A 16810-nucleotide genomic window follows, 5' to 3' on the forward strand; every position below is an offset into this window, starting at 1 on the left:
GCATCAGACTCAACAAATCGGTGAGACAATTGGTAAGTGTGTATGCATTTACCGAACGTTAGATAGGGCGGCAGATCAACTGGAAGTCTGATCAGCCACCTTAGTGCAGGGGTTCTCAAACTCGGTCCACAGGATCCCACACATTTCACGTTTTCCAGGTCACCCGTCAGGTGCACAGGTGCACTCATTACTCACTGACACGTTTTAAAAGATCCACAGGTGAAGATAATTATTTCACCTGATTCTCTGAGGAGACCTGCAAAACATGCCCTGTGTGGGGTCCCGAGAACCGACTTTGAGAACCTGTGCTCTATTGCGTACCCAGGCAAGGATAATCCCATTGAATCTATAATGCTCCTTTTATGCAAAATATCGCAGTCATCAATTAATCTGGTTATTATTATTATTATAAGAAGTAGAAGATTGGGCAAGATCACCTCTTTTACATTTTTAGAAGCTTTAGTAAATGACATGTGCACGAGCAGAGGCGTACCTACATATTCGTGGGCCCCATAGCAAAAGTTTGTAAGGGCCCCCTATTTAGCAACTTATGGTGATAAATGTATTGCAAAACATATTACTTAGACAGCAAAGACGGGCCCCCTTCAGCTCTGGGCCCCATAGCAGTTGCACCCCTTGCACCTATGGTAGTTATGCCCTTGTGCACGAGTAGGACTAATAGGCCGTGAGTGAACTTGTAGACAGGAAGCTTGTCATTACATGGTATCGCCACAACAGTCTTTGAAATACTAATTTGAATGTGTTACGGAGATGTGCCACATCTTGTGGTCTTTTAAAAGAATGTGAGAATAGCCATGTTTTCCCTTTTTTCAGAGCCCACACCCCAAGCTAACATTTTGTTTGAAGACCTTCGAAAGGCTGTTCTGTATGGTGGCTCCAACCCCGGAGGCCATGAGGATCTGGATGGACGTCATGGTTACTGCAGCTGAGGAAAACTTGAAGTACTGAGGCCTTTTGTGACTGGTGCCAGGACCCTGAGGAGGAACAAGGGAGCCTGGGCACAAAGTAGAGGAACACAGATTCATTATACAGACTTGAGAAGGAACTTGTGAGAGAAATGCGGCAGGATGGACAGAAGGAAAACACAGAATGACTTTTATGTGCCGTGTGAAAGAGGACGTGAAGTTTTACCAGATGTTCCCTGGTGTACATTATTTGTTCTGTTCGGACACTTGTATTAATCGTGTGTGTATATATACGTATATATTACACACCCACATTTGTTAATGCTAAATGTCTCAAGAAATCGTGAAATACCACTGTTTATTGTAAATTACGGCGGATTACACCGCCTGTACATAGACCCCAGGATTCTCTGCCAGAGTATGGCAGCTGCCAGCTACAGGAAAATGGCAGCCCCCACTGTTTGGAGACAAGTGAACTCTATTGTTGGATTATTGGAAATTGACCTCGCAGGATTTCTCTACCGCCTACTTCTAAAGCCTGTGTAACCATCATCGGGCAGTAGCTATAGAGCATATAATAGCCACTAAGAGGACGCTGGGAAATTTGGAGAATACTTATAAGCACAGTAGTGGCTGGTACCAACCTTCAAGCCACCACAGGCGTGGTGACTGGTACCACCAGACTATATTGTATTGACCTCTCTCCGGCAGGTGGACTCTAGGTATGGCTGCATTAATGAAGACATTGACCATTTAGTGCTTTGTCCTTCTGGCTTTGGTCATACAATAAGCAACGTTATAGTTTATGCATTGTAGGCCTGGCTAGATTCTAATGCCCTACAGTTGGCCAATGTGATTTGTGCTCACCTTTCCGGTACTTACCCAACCACACCCTGTGGGTAGGAGAATATGACTTTGGAGATACATGGCATACCTGACGCCATAATGGCATGGTAGTGGGTAGCAAATATTCTGTGTAACTCTCAATGGTCCCAATGTTGTGGAGCTAAAAGGGATGAGGAATCCAGAATTCCCATAAAGGACCATTTTGGGACGTATCGGGCTGCGTCGGATTTTTACATGTATGAATGTTGTGGGTTTTGTTTGGAGGTGTCTTGGTATAAGTATATACTTTATTTGTTGCAGACCTGTGGTCGTTGCTAAGGTATAAGTGGTGCATCTGTAATGTCAGTCTGTCTCTGTGGGGATAGTAAACTTGGTTGCACAGGCTGCAGTACCACAGCTGGTATTGGGCATCTCTCCCCATATTGTAAGTTGGTGACTCTAAAACAACATGGATGCCCAATAGTATTGCAAATCAATGTCAAGCAACTTATTGTCTGCTAAACGTGGTGGAAATATAACAGCGCGCAATTAACAAGTGATATATTCTGGTTACCGAATGATAAATAGTGCTCCAGACACATGACAGGAGCTGATTGGTTGGAGCACCATTTTTCACTGGTATCTGATAACAAGAATATCACTCACTGTTAAATCTGCCCCTTCATTTTTCAAATGTGTACACAGAACCCAGAAAAAGGCCTACTAAATAACCCAGTGTTGTGCTGTAGTCTTAGCAACCGAACAGGAACTTCCTTGCACATATCTGATTGGTCATTACCATATAATTGCAGTGATTCATGATTGCTGCTAGGTAACACTGGGGTATATGTTTTGGATGGTCCCCCCCCCTTGCCTGCCTGCTTTTGAGGCAGGCCATCAGGACAATTATTTGTGTTTTTTATTCTTTGACCACAAAACACTTAATATTTGATTGTAAGGTGAACCAGTGTCCTGTGCACAGTAAAGGCAGCCATTTTGTTTTTGGACTGAAGAAATCATCACAAAATTGCAGTTCACGGGGAGCTAGTAACCTCATTGACGAATGTGGCCTTCTGTATCTCATTTTGAGGTGAAAAAGATCTACCTGAGGCAGGGCCGTCTTTCCCATTGGGCTGAATGGGCAGTTGCCCAGGGGCCCAAGGATTGTAGGGGCCCAGCCCACTGGGGAAGACGGCACTGCTCTGGGGAATGGCGGTGGGCGGCTGGGATGCGGTCAGCGGCGACTCAGCGGTGGCGGCGGTGATCCAGGCAGCGGGGGGCTGGGATCTTGATGTAGCAATCTGGGCGGCATATGTCGGGGATGCTCCGGGCAGCAGCTGTCAGCGTTGTCCATACAGGCAGTGGCGACTCAGACCTTGCTGTAGCGCTATTTGCCGCCGGGTGGGAAGCGCTGCTGATTCTGAAAATTCTGGCCGGACGTTGATTGGCCGGACGCTCAGCCAATCAGTGTCCGGCCAGTCTTTTCAAAATCTGCAGCGCTTCCTGCCCGGCAGCAAATAGCGCTACATCAAGTTCTGAGCGAGCTGCCTGGACGGACAACGCTGACAGCTGCTGCCTGGATCCCCACCACACACCGCTACATCAAGCTCCCAGCCCCCCCCGCCTGGATCACCGCCGCCACCGACGAGTCGCCTAGACAGATGCCGCTGACAGCTGCTGCCCGGATCCCCGCCACACAACTCCCAGCCCTCCTCTGCTGCTGCACATAGGTGGGTGGAGGGGGGCCCTAAAAATTATTTTGCCCAGGGGCCCAGTAGATTGTTAAGACGGCCCTGACCTGAGGGGCACGAGGTAATGTTTACCTCAGATATAAGGGTTGTCACAAGTTCTTAGTCAGCAACTTGCCCAGTTATTGGTTTTGGTCACAAAATGGCTGCATCCACTGTGTATCGGTGGCAGGGACACCGATTATGTAGCTTGTTTTGCGTGTAATGAAAGCTGATGTTAGTCAGAAAACAGACCATTGTACAGATTTATGTTTTCTGTGGCCAGTGTTCTAGGTATGAGCCTTTCCTCTGTTCAGGATTGTATGTATATATTCCTGAGTATTTGTCTCTGGTGAAGGGGGTGGGAAAGGGTTTACCTTTTATAACAAATGCCACATTTATTTTATTTATTATACCTAACAATATGAATAAAAAAGAAACCATGTTGGATTCATTTTGGGTATGCTAGTTGTGTCTGGTGATTCTTTCTTAGATCACATTGTATCGCTGGATTTCCTGCAGAGCACAGTCAGCGCCATCTTAAGGGCAGGGATGGCTATGCACGATTCTGGCTTCCTGTGACTTTTAATAATTACACCACTAGTGATTATATAGTTACTACTAGTTAAAAACCCATCAAAATGACGGCTTCTGCAATGTACTGTCACTTTGAGCTGTGACAGGTTTTATCACACAAACTCTCCACCCCACCCCCAGTCCTTATCTGCTACTACCTCTAATCTCTGTCTTCACAGCTCCCTCTCTCCATATCCAGCAAGTTTAAACAGATCAGTGTCCCTGCAAAAATTGCTTTCACTTTCTGTTGACATATTTTAGCACACAAAGGAGTAATTTGGTCCACCGAGTGGCCTCTAGTGGTCAGTGGCGGTATTTCACCTCATACTTCCCTCACCTCAGAGATAGCCTTTTATTAATATAGATTGGACGTTTGCTGTGCTATCACTTTATTGTTTTGATTCATTATTTTTCACCTTGGCCCACAAGACAAATGCTTGATCGTATTATGAGTGACTAAAAATGGCTTCTTTGTATGTGTAAGGAGATAGTTACGTATTTATTTTCATCATTATAAAACACAATGTTGTTTTTTGTGGCAAGCTGCCATAACACCATGGGGTCATTCAGACAGAACAAGCGATTATCATTTTTTGGACGACCGCGCCTGCGCAGTGCACATTTAACTGAGGGTATTTGGGGGCACGTCGCCGCCATTTTCTGGGTGTCCCCCGGAAAACGCAGATGTTCCCCGGCCTTTGGGAGGGACGGCTGCCGATGTCATCAGCAACCTTCTTCTCCCCATGGCCTACGCAGCGCCGAGTGAGTCCATGATTTTCTCCATCATTCACCTGCTGCATACGTGTTCACAGCCGTGCACAGAGGTGGGGGATGTGCATTTGGCAGGGTGGCGTTTACCTGCTTCCTGGGCTCCAAACACTCGTAACCCAGCAAACCGGTCTGAATCAGGCCTTTATCTAATAAGTGGTCTGTACTATATGACCTGGTACAGGATCACATGGCATTGCCGGCAGGGTCTGATATTCCTGGAGGCTTTTGTAGAGGCGGGGAAACCGACAAGATGGATGTCGATTAGCCCACAGAAGGCACAATGTTGACATGCACTAGGTAGTAGTAGTAGTAGTAGTAGTAGTAGTACGTTTATTTATAAGGCGCCACAAAGTGTCCACAGCGCCGTACATAGCAAACAAAAAAAACAAATTACAAGGTAACGTACAGGGTGTGTTGATAAAATACAGCATAAATAGGGGTATAGCTGGTAGAACTAAAATCAGCATCAGTTCAGAAGTAGGTGTCGAAATTGTCGAGGAGACTGAAGATGAAGTAGAGGAAGGGAAGAACAGGACAGGAGCACTGGTGAGGTAAAGAGGTAGGGTGAGTACGTGAGGAAGGAGGGCCCTACTCATTAGAGTTAACATACTAAAAGGAGGTGGGTGGACGAACGAAAAATAATAGGATAAGTAGGAACGGAGGGGAACGGAGACAGGATAGGAGGATCAAAAGAGGTTAGGAGGAGGGATAGGCTAGTTGAGAAGTGGGTTTTGAGGGAGCGCTTGAAGGAGGTAAGGGAATCAGATAGCCTGATGGGTGGCGGGAGGTTGTTCCAGTGCAGGGGGCCAGCGCGAGAAGTCTTGGACACGGGAGTGGGAGGAGGTGATTAGGTGAGAGGTCAGTCGGCGGTCAGCGACAACGGATAATATTGGAGGGGATAGAATCGAGCGGGCAGGTGGAGGGAGAAGCGGATTGAAGGATAGAGTGGACTTCAGCGGCAGTGGTGTGGTAAAATGAGGACCGGGATGTGAAGGAGGGGAGTGAAGATGTGGGAGGGGAGGAGGGAGAGGGTGAGGTCATGGCAGTCCTGAGAGAGGAGATTTTGGTTGGACTTTTAGGTAGTACCGTGACACAGTCGATATGCACTAGGTCAACAGTTTTTCCATGTTTTTTTTCTGTTCTTGTTGACCCCTCAACATCTGGACTCCTAATTGGTGTAGTGCAGGGATCAGGGAACTTTTTTACCTGAAATATATTTGGATACGCCGACGTTACCCCCTTGATTTGAAAGGAAGGAAATCATATAATTGTAATACACACTGTACCCCCAGAAATTGATGATATATCCTGCTAGTACGGTACACAGCCTGGCAGCCATTGCATTTGTACCACACACAGCCGTAATCATTATCATCATCATTGGCTGCCAGGCTGTGTGTGGTGTAGCCATTGATAATGTGACATCCAGGCAACTATCAGTGTCAGTATTACAAGGTGATATAGGGCCAGATTCTCTAAGCCTCAAAAGTGATAAAATGGAGAGTGATAAACAGCCAGCCAATCAGCTCCTACCTGCCATGCCAGAGGCTGTGTTTGAAAAATGTCAGAAAGGAGCTGATTGGCTGGCTGTTTATCACTCTCAATTTTATCACTTTTGAAGCTTAGAGAATCTGGCCCATAGTCACAGTCTGTGCAAATTAGACTAGAGATGGGTATACCTTCACAGGAGCCTATAACCAGGCAAAGACCATTGGTGCCGCAGCAGCAGTACAGACTGGGCACTGCCGAGATGGCGCAGCAACTAGTTGACTCTACTGAAGAAGTGGGTGGACTTGGAGGCGGGGCCCGGGGCATTACGCAGGGAGGCCAGTTATACACAAGGGCCTGACATACTGCACTGCGCCAGGTCCTTGTACAGTATTGAAACACACGCAGCCGGGCATGCATATAGATTCATATGCATGTCCGGCTGTGTCTCGGCAGCGCGACCATCCATTACCCCCAGGAATTTTTATTTTTACCCCATTTGGTTATTTACCCCAGTTCCCTGACCACTGGATGGTAGAGCTTGAAAAATAAAAACAAAATGGAAAAAAAAAGTATGTCGACATTTTATGTGTCAACCATTGCCATGACAACATTTTGCCTGTGTCGACCCATTGCTGGGGTAATCACCCATGGGAAATCCAACGTCGGGGGCCGGAAGCTGACATCACCGGATGTCAGCTGCCCGCCCACTTCCCTCAGAATGTGTACGCACATCTACGGTTGCAGGGTTTGGTTAATTCGCAAACAGGGCTTAATTAAGGGGGGGCACAGGGGGTCAGTACCCCTGAGTCCCCCTCTAGCTAGGGGTCCGCTGTGGTCGGCATGTATTTTTTTTTTTAAATATATATATATATTTTAGCTAAAGGATTTGTGCATGGGAGTTCGGTAGTGCTGCAGCTTCACCTATCTGCCAATGTGACAACGATTAATGGTGCTGAGCATCGGGAGCCAAGACACACTGACTGCACAAGTGTGCAGTGCATTACTAGGAGTTAACTAAGTCCCATGAGACTTTGCACAAGAGGTCAGAGGCTGAGAGGCTTGTGCTGAGCTCTAATTGGTGGAGCTCATCACATGCTTCTCAGGGTCATGGAGGACAGCAGCAACAGCCTCGTCATGGGAGGGTTTTTAATCAGAGGCAGCGCTGAGCCTGTGAGGTGTCCTACAGAGTAGGGTACAGAGGGACAAACACAGGTCGTGTGGTATGTATGTATATAATATATATATATATTAAACCCCCCCTCTGCAGTTCCCCCTTGACTAAGTTTATACTGCCTTTACTCAGTAATGACAAGTGCAAGGGGGCACCCCTGTCTAAAGTAACTCGGGCCCCCCGAAGGCTTAATCCGGCCCTGTTTGCAAGGATGCAAATTTGCATCCAAGTGAATCAACCCTAAAGTGTAGAAACCTCCACTCATCAGTAAATATGCACCCTCCCACCCATACCATTATATTCAGACACCATCTCCCTTTAACCAGTCCACGTGTACAGGAGTATGGCCTGGTCCCATGATTTGTCATGAGGTAATCCCAGAAAAAGAGGAAGTTTTATAGTTAATACTTAAAATGAAAGAATAAAAGCATTATAACGTTCTGTAAAAGATTATAGAGAAATCTGAAATATAACATTGAGGGGACAATTTTTTTAAGCAGCAATCACGTGGCTGGTACTTTATCACCAGCCAATCAGCTCATAACTGTCATTTTTAAAACTCCATCTAACTTGGCAGTTGGGAGCTGATTGGCTGATGATAAAGTACTGCATCAGCCACTTTATCACTTCACCGAGCTTAATCAATCCGCCCCTCAATTACACAAACTTGTGGAAACCCCCACAGCGAGTGCCTTTGGGGATATTTTCATTCGCCTGTGCGCTCGCTGCCTGATTGACAGGGAAGAGGGCATTCTGGGGTGGACACCTGGCGTTTCATGGGCGCGCCCATAGAAACGCTGGGCAGGGCCTACTCGGAGCAGGCGAATTACGTCACATGAAGTTAGCGCCCGCTCCCAATTTGGACAACAATGTGCAGCAGAAAAGTAAGTCCTGGGCCACCATTCCGCTGCGAACAGAGAAAAAGTAATTTGATGGTGAGCAACCATCAAATTATTTTTCCTCTGTGTGGGCGCTTGCGAGCATATGTGTAAGCGTACACATCCGCTCAAAGCATAGCAATGGGATCCAGCTGGAGGGGCGGCATTAACCTGCTCGCTTGGCACCGTATATACGTAGCCTAGCCAGCAGAATTACCCCCATGGAGTAGTGGAAGCTATTTTGTGGGATAACCCAGTACATGATAATGCTGCCAAACAATGTAACCCCTTCCCGACATTTGACGTACATGTACGTCATGGCCGGGATGTACTTCCCGACACATGACGTACATGTACGTCATGACTTCAAAGTGCCACCGCGTCTACAGACGCGGTGACAGAGGGACGATTTCTGCTGTCCCTGACAGCAGACATCCTCCCTCATTGCCCAGGGGGGGGCAGCGATGCCCCCCGTCATGGGCGATCGCTGCGATTGGCTGTTCAAACGTGAACAGCCAAAAGCAGCGTTAAACTGTATGATATGTAAAATTTAGACTCTGCTGCCCCCTAGTGTCCAAAAAAATTAAAGGAGCTTGCAATAATGATTTAAAAATAAAGTTTAGATATGGTCTATGTTAGTTATTAACTATTTTGAGTGGTATGATTATTTGTCTCACAAGCAAAATTCAACCAAAATTTACCACTAATTTAAAGTACAATGTGTCACGGGAAAACAATCTCAAAATCACTGGGATAAGTAAAAGCAAAAAAAAGTTATCCCCACTTAAGTGATACATGTCAGATTTGAAAAAAAGGCCTCTGTCAGGAAGGCAAAAACATGCTGCGTCGGGAAGGGGGTAATGTAGGACAATGCACGGCAAGTAACACTGAATATCATTTATCATGGGAACACCACAAATCAACAGTGTGACTCAATGGTCCTCCACCTGGTGCAAAAAAGAACCACACAACACATTTGTTGGCAAGCTGCTCAGTCAGATTGTGATGTCACCCAGGTGCTAAAAGGGAGGGGTAATTCTGGTTAGGAAATAAAAAAAAAAACTGAGTGAGACATATCTACATAATAATCATATAATACAGAGATCTTGGTTGCATATATCTGCAGATATAGGGCTAAGCCCCCAGACCGTACATCAAGTCTCTGTGCCACTCCAGACCCATACCCTGTCCCCCATCATGCCCGCACAGGAACGACAACTCCAGGGCAGCACACAAATGAAAATGAGTAAGGGTTAATAATAAGCACATAAGTGCTATGGGCCTTATTCTAGTTCACTCTTTCTGACAGAATCCTTCTTAAGGTGAGTACACACATGGGAGATATATTGCTCAGTTTCTCCTTTTCATCAGCGACCAGAGATGGCAGCTGCTGAAAGGGAACCTCTGCTGGCGGTGCCGCAGAGGTAATCAGCTGGTCGCAGGAGCAAGCTCCTGCGACCAGCGATTAGAACGGGGCTGAAAACGGGAGCGCGCACCCGGCGATGGCACACTCCCATCTGCCCCCCTGTAGTGCACATGGGTTTGTCCATCTAAGAACGATTTTGTCAGAAAGAATGAACTAGAATAAGTGAAGGTGTGATTAAAATAATACAAAATATAATGTGATAGGGAAAACATAAGTGTTAATAAAGTGTTAAGGTGTGCTAACCTGGAGCAGCCCAGCCATACCAACACATATATCTGCAGATATATGCAACCAAGATCTCTGTATTATCTGATTATTATGCAAAAATGTACCAAAATGCCCCTAGAAATGGGCAGGAGGTAAGAAAATAAACATATTCTGATCTTACCCTAAAGTACTGCTTAAGCCTCATACACTAGGCAGGCATGTCCAAACTGGCCCTCCAGCTGTTGTGAAACTACACATCCCAGCATGCCTTGCCATAGTTTTAGCGTTCCCTAATTGCAAAACTGTGGCAAGGCATGATGGGACTTGTAGTTTCACAAAAGCTGGATATAGTTTGGACATGCCTGCCCTAGAGGATATAGAAAATGTATCACTCAGAATGGGCTTTCTGAGCGATATCTTTTACTATATCCTCTTATATGTACTGTACACTAAATATTGTTACCGATGCATGCTACCGTTAATGACCCCTCCCATATGCTGAACATGCAGGTCAGTTTGGCTATATAGCCAAGGACCAACATGTTTAGCGGGTCCCGGTGACACCACTGAACTATATCATTCATTGGCCCTTATTCAGATCTCATCACCCGGTACTTATGTAGTAGCCAGACGCCCATTAAGCAAATAGCTTAGTGGGCGATTCTGTGTAACAAAATCAAAATAATTACGTACACTGCTGCCACCGGTAGTGTCATAGAGGAGGAACGCTGGCACCAGGGACACGTTGCCAGCGGGACATGGAGGACGCGAGTGCCGGAGGAGGGGAGTGCCGGGGACATCGTTGAGGGTAAGTATAAAACACTGCACTACATACATGTATTAGGGCGTCCGGCTATGGTACACTGACAACGTAGCCTAAGGTACGTTGTCAGTGTAGCGTAGCCGGGCGTCCTGCTAATACACAAGTACCAACTGGCGTTTATAAGGTAGAAACATTGCGTTTTCTGGGTGTGGTCTCTGACGTCAGCGCTGACCATTTCCAGCCGGTCTCTGTCGCACAATAGTGGAAGCCTCAGACGTACTCGGATTTGCTCAGATGGTAATTTCTCTTTGATGTTCTGGGATTTGCATATGGATCTGGGAATGCGTAGGGATTTGCGATGCGATGCCTTTGTAATTTTGCAGTGGGAGTTCCTTCTTCCTTTTTGGGGGGCAGCTTTTTGCTCGCAGTCAGGGGCTTTTTCTCTAATTAGCGATCCATGCCGAATCAGGCCCAATGTCAGTAACTCACTGCATGTGCAATGTCAGTAACTTACTGCTGGCGAGGCAGTGGCATAGAGATGGGCGGGGGAGCGGGTACTTTTTACCTGGGCCCGGGACTGCTGGAGGGTCCCGGGTCCCGCTCACCCATTGTAGGGAGTCGGCAGCGGAGAGCAAGTAAAGCCTCTCTCAGTGGCGTAACTATAAAATTTGCTCCCCCCAGCCAAAAAAGTTTCTGGCGCCCCCCCATAATGCCTCTTTCACTATACGCCACACACCGTAATACCCCCTACACTATACACACCGTAATGCCCCTTACACTATAAACCGCACACATAATGCCACTTGCACTATACTCCACACATTGTAATGCCCCTTACACTATAATCCACACCGTAATGCCCCTTACACTATACACAGCATATGTAACTCCCCTTACACTATACACCACACAGGTTACTCCCTTTACACTATACACCACACACGTTACTCCACTTACACTATACACCACACACGTAATGCACCCTAGACTATACGCCATGTGCCATAATGCCGCTTAAACATTATACATATATACATTTAACCCAATTCTACAGAAGCTGAAGGAGAGAGGCAGAGACGAGACCAGCAGACACTGCTGCTTCCCATCCCCTGGCTCAGACTCAGTCCCAGCCTCCAGGCCACCCAACAGACAACCCATTGGACAGACAGACAGACTGTAACACAGGCTGCACTGCAGGCAAGTGAGGCGGGGATAGGGATTTACACAAAACAATGGGCCTTATTTTGGTTCACTCTTTCTGACAAAATCCTTCTTAGATGGACAAAACCATGTGCACTGCAGGTGGGGCAGATGTTACTTGTGCAGAGAGAATTAGATTTGGGTGGGGTTTTACTTCAAAGTGAGATCTATATTGCAGTGTAAAAATAAAGCAGCCAGTATTTACCCTGCACAGAAACAAAATAACTCACCCAAATCTAATTCTCTCTGCACATTTTACATCTGCCCCCCTGCAGTGCACATGGTTTTGTCCATCTAAGAAGGATTTTGTCAGAAAGAGTGAACCAAAATAAGGCCCAATGTGAGGCTAACTTCAAACGTGCGCTAAATCCTGCTGCCAAAAAACACCTTATTATGACCAGTACAACCTCCAGTCCACAAATGGCAAAGCAGTAGGCAATAGGTGAAAATATTGACGCTGGATCAGATGTATTTTGATGACTGTCTTCAAACAATAGAACAATTTTAAATGATTAAAAATGAATTTAATGAAACAAAACATCCACAATAAAAAAAAAATAGTTAAAAAAGTTCCTTATCCAAAAGCATCCACTTTATATTAGACCAGATGGTGAACCTTTGTGTTGAACAGTCAGAGGATTATATTCCACTCCAGTACTAGTAGCAGTGGAGGGCTGGGCAGGGGGCAGTGACGGGCTGGGCAGGGGGGCAGGGTGCCTTCTGCCCCCCCAGGCCAGAACAATTTTGCAGAAATAGGGCTGCTGTGTTTGCAGATCTGAGTGACAGCCGGGAAGGTTTCTCTGCTTCCTCCCGACTGTCAGTGGCTGCTGCACACACGCTGCTGTGTCCAGCAAGCAGCACGAGAAGGGGACACTGTAAGGGGACTCTCCTGCACACCCTGATTATTATTCAGGAACCTGCCATAGGAACCTCTAATTCACAGGTTCCCCCCTCAGCCCTCCCTACCAGATCAGCCTACTTCCTTATCCTGAGGTAGCCCCGCCCCCAAAGCTTGTCTTGAAATTCTACTCAATCTCTCTGGTCTGGTCCCTGCTTCCCCCTGGCACCGCACAGGCTGGAGAAAGCTGCACCTGAGAATAGCTGCAGAGAACAACACAGAGGTACTGTACACCCTGCACTGCAGTCTCTTTCAGTTTCTACTGCAGTTTTTTTTACCTCTCTCTCCCTTTACCCTGCAGTCTCTACCTCGATCTTGTGGTCTCTCTCACTCTCTTTCAGTTTCTTTCCCTCTCCCCTCACCCTTGACTCTCTCTCTGTGGTCTCTCTCATTTTTCCCCCTGCAATCTCTCTCACTCTCACCCTCTCCCCTGCGGCCTCCCTCACTATCTGCCCATAGGCCTCCCTCACTATCTGCCCTTAGGCCTCCCTCACTATCTGCCCTTAGGCCTCCCTCACTATCTGCCCATAGGCCTCCCTCACTATCTGCCCATAGGCCTCCCTCACTATCTGCCCATAGGCCTCCCTCACTATCTGCCCATAGGCCTCCCTCACTATCTGCCCTGAGGCCTCCCTCACTATCTGCCCTGAGGCCTCTCTCACTATCTCCCCTGCGGCCTCCCTCACTATCTGCCCATAGGCCTCCCTCGCTGTCTCCCCTGCGGCCTCCCTCGCTGTCTCCCCTGTGGCCTCCCTCTATGTCCTGTGGTCTCCCTCGCTATCTCCCCTGCGGTCTCCCTCGCTATCTGCCTTGCGGCCTCCCTCGCTATCTGCCCTGAGGCCTCCCTCGCTATCTGCCCTGAGGCCTCCCTCGCTATCTGCCCTGCGGCCTCCCTCACTATCTCCCCTGCGGCCTCCCTCGCTCTCTGCCCTGCGGTCTCCATCACTATGTGCCCTGCGGCCTCCCTCGCTATCTCCCTGTGATCTCTCCCCTGTGGCCTTTCTGACTATTTCCCTGTGATCTCTCTCCTGTGGCCTCTCACTATTTCCCTGTGATCTCTCCCCTGTGGCCTTTCTCACTATTTCCCTGTGATCTCTCTCCTGTGGCCTTTCTCACTATTTCTCTGTGATCTCTCTCCTGTGGCCTTTCTCACTATTTCCCTGTGATCTCTCTCCTGTGGCCTTTCTCACTATTTCTCTGTGATCTCTCTCCTGTGGCCTTTCTCACTATTTCCCTGTGATCTCTCTCCTGTGGCCTTTCTCACTATTTCCCTGTGATCTCTCTCCTGTGGCCTTTCTCACTATTTCCCTGTGACCTCTCTCCTGTGGCCTCTCACTATTTCCCTGTGACCTCTCTCCTGTGGCCTCTCTCACTATTTCCCTGTGACCTCTCTCCTGTGGCCTCTCACTATTTCCCTGTGATCTCTCCCCTGTGATCTCTCCCCTGTGGCCTTTCTCACTATTTCCCTGTGATCTCTCTCCTGTGGCCTCTCTCACTATCTTCCTTTGGTCTCTCACATTATCTCACCTGCAGTATCTCACTGTTATATCTCCTGTGATATCTCAATCTCCCTCTACCCTGCGGTTTCTCTTGCTGTCTCACCTGCGGTCTCTCACTATCTCTCCTACAGTCTCTCTTGCTATCTGTCGTGTTGTCTCTTGCTATATCCACTGCATTCTCTTACTATTCCCCCTGCTGTCTCTTTCACAGTCTTCCTGTCCCTTTTGATCTGTCTCTCACTTTCTCCCTGCCCCTGCAGGCTCTCTCACAATCTCCCTCTTCACTGCAACCTCTCTCACGATCTTCCTTTCCCCTTTGTTCTCTCTGGCTATGGGGCGGCCCATTTATCGACAAATCGCATATGCAGTGCGATCTGGGCATGGTATTAGCACCCAGTATCACATTGCAATATGCAATTTTATTGGCCGGATGTTCATCCCTGTGATGTGCTCCAGGTGCTACTGTGGCCGCTGTACATGCACAGTCCCATTGACCGCACATATGCATTGGCCATTGCCGGAGAGGGTTCTGCAGGCTAGCTACGCAATGTGTGGCCCATAACTGTGAGGAATGGTAGCTGCGGGGAACAATTTCCATGGATTCATAAATCAGGCAGCATCACATCTGCTGTCTCTCACTAGCTCCCTTTCCTCTGCCGTTTCTTACTCCTTTTCCCTAGTACAGTCTCTATCACCCTGAGGCCACTTGCTTGTGTTTGCCCCCCAGGCTAAAAGTTGCCAGCCAGCCCCTGACTAGTAGTTTATATGTACTGGTAACAGGCAAAACTTGCAAATTGGAATGACATGAGGAAAATGACCTCTCTCTAAATGTTGATGATACAGAGGCCAGTAGTCAATGCCTCTGATTCTCCATATTTTCTGGGAAATCAGGCAATTCCCCGGGTTTACAGGGAATTTTCTCACTGGAAAAACAATTCGCCCTATTCAATGGACACAATTCTCTGCAAATGAAGAGCGAATGTCTGGCGATTCTCTGTTTGTGATTCTCCGCGATTTGCCAGTGGTTTTCAATGGGGTTTTTAGTGGAATTCGCCGAGAGTGTATTCAATGCTGAAGTGGAGAACTACTTTCTCCAGTGATTTTCCCCGGATTCTCCATTTTACATTCGTCATCTTTTTCTGGAGAACTGGAATGTGATCTTTGAAAATAAAGCGTTTTTTATTTTTATTTTGGTGTCAAAAAATCAGATTTTTTTTTCTGTGAAGGGGCATGCTATTTTTATTCATGTGCTTGCAGCACATGACTATATTTTAAATGTTTTTTTTTTTTTTTAAACAATATTATTATTATTTTTTTTTACACATTCACCAGCAGGGGGCCGAGCCGGGAGCCGCTCATTAATATTTATATATTCACTGCACACTCGTCCCGATCATTACACATGCACGATCGGGAACGGTGTGTAGCGGCTCCCTTAACACAGCCCCCTGCCAGCTCTGGGGGCTCTCCCTCTGTCCCCCACAGCCCTCCTTCACCCCCGCAGTGTCCGGCGCAGGCAGGGAGGCTTCCATCTCCCTGCCTGCAGCCGTCCCCCAGCTCCCCGGCGGCATTCGCCGGGGGGGGGTTAAAATTCGCCGCCAGGGGCAGAGAGCCCCTGAGGCGTTGAATAGGGAGAACGGGCGGCTGCCCGGCGAATCTCCCTACACAGGATTCGCTGCAGCTCCCCAGAGCAGGCATTGAATACCTGCCAGACTGTTCTTTCTGATAAAGGAAGTGGGATACGGGACTCACGTGAAACTCAGGATTGGGTATAGGCACTGCCTTGATATATGGATCCCGATGAGCGCATCTCATCCTTTTGCCGGCTTGTGTTAGACGTCTGACTGTACCCACTGCACGTGAGTGACAGGACAGGAGCCGGGGAAAGGAGCGCTGGTGGCTGGAATGTCCCTGTATCTATGCGTGGTGTGCCAGCTGATGCACGCTCCACGCTGCCTGATGGACCGGGGAAATGGTGGGACAAGAACCGGATGAAGGTAGATGACGGCTGGAGAATGACCCTGTGTCTGTGCGCGGTGTGCAGGCTGCTGCACGCTCCGCGCTGCCTGATGAACCGGAGAATGGAAGTCTCTGGGCGGTATTCAATGACCTGAATCGTTGGTCACAGTGATTCAGATTTTACATTCGCCAGCCATTCACCGGTTTTTTACGTCGATTCGCCAAGCGTAGGGAGTCGCCGGGACTAGCTGTGTCACCCTATTCAACGTGGCTGAGAATCGCCGCCCCCAACGGCGATTCTCAGCCAATCCGGCGTTTCCCTAAACAGCTTCAGTACTGTAAGAAATTGCAGTGAAATGCAAGAAAAATGCAAATTACCCTGAAAAAACGATTCCAATACAGCAGACTGCAAAAGCTGTGTAATCTCCTCAAAGGCCAAACGAAGGAGTGAGGTGGGGAGGAGAATCATGGGTAAGTGAGGTGCACCATGGGT

General features: G+C 47.8%; 1 protein-coding gene and 1 long non-coding RNA gene across 5 annotated transcripts in view; both read left to right on the forward strand.

Annotated features, from left to right (window-relative positions):
• The window catches only part of PHLDB3 (pleckstrin homology like domain family B member 3), a 65738-nt gene extending 62572 nt beyond the window's left edge, over positions 1–3166 (forward strand). For 2 of the 3 annotated variants that reach the window (XM_083162354.1, XM_083162355.1), the window contains one exon: positions 835–3165. In XM_083162354.1, coding sequence (XP_083018480.1) covers positions 835–969 — 135 coding nt within the window. In that variant the 3' untranslated portion in view covers positions 970–3165. Of the gene's footprint in view, positions 1–834 lie in introns of all 3 variants that reach the window. The other variant, XM_083162356.1, reaches the window with a different exon arrangement.
• A 9822-nt stretch (positions 3167–12988) lies between these two features.
• Positions 12989–16810, forward strand: part of LOC146041787 (uncharacterized) — a 70937-nt gene continuing 67115 nt past the window's right edge. For both annotated transcript variants that reach the window (XR_014463590.1, XR_014463588.1), the window contains exon 1: positions 12989–13082. This is a non-coding gene — a long non-coding RNA (uncharacterized LOC146041787). The remainder of the gene's footprint in view (positions 13083–16810) is intronic.

This window comes from Crinia signifera, chromosome 19, assembly GCF_055691185.1.
Source record: "Crinia signifera chromosome 19, ASM5569118v1, whole genome shotgun sequence".
Taxonomy (NCBI): domain Eukaryota; kingdom Metazoa; phylum Chordata; class Amphibia; order Anura; family Myobatrachidae; genus Crinia; species Crinia signifera.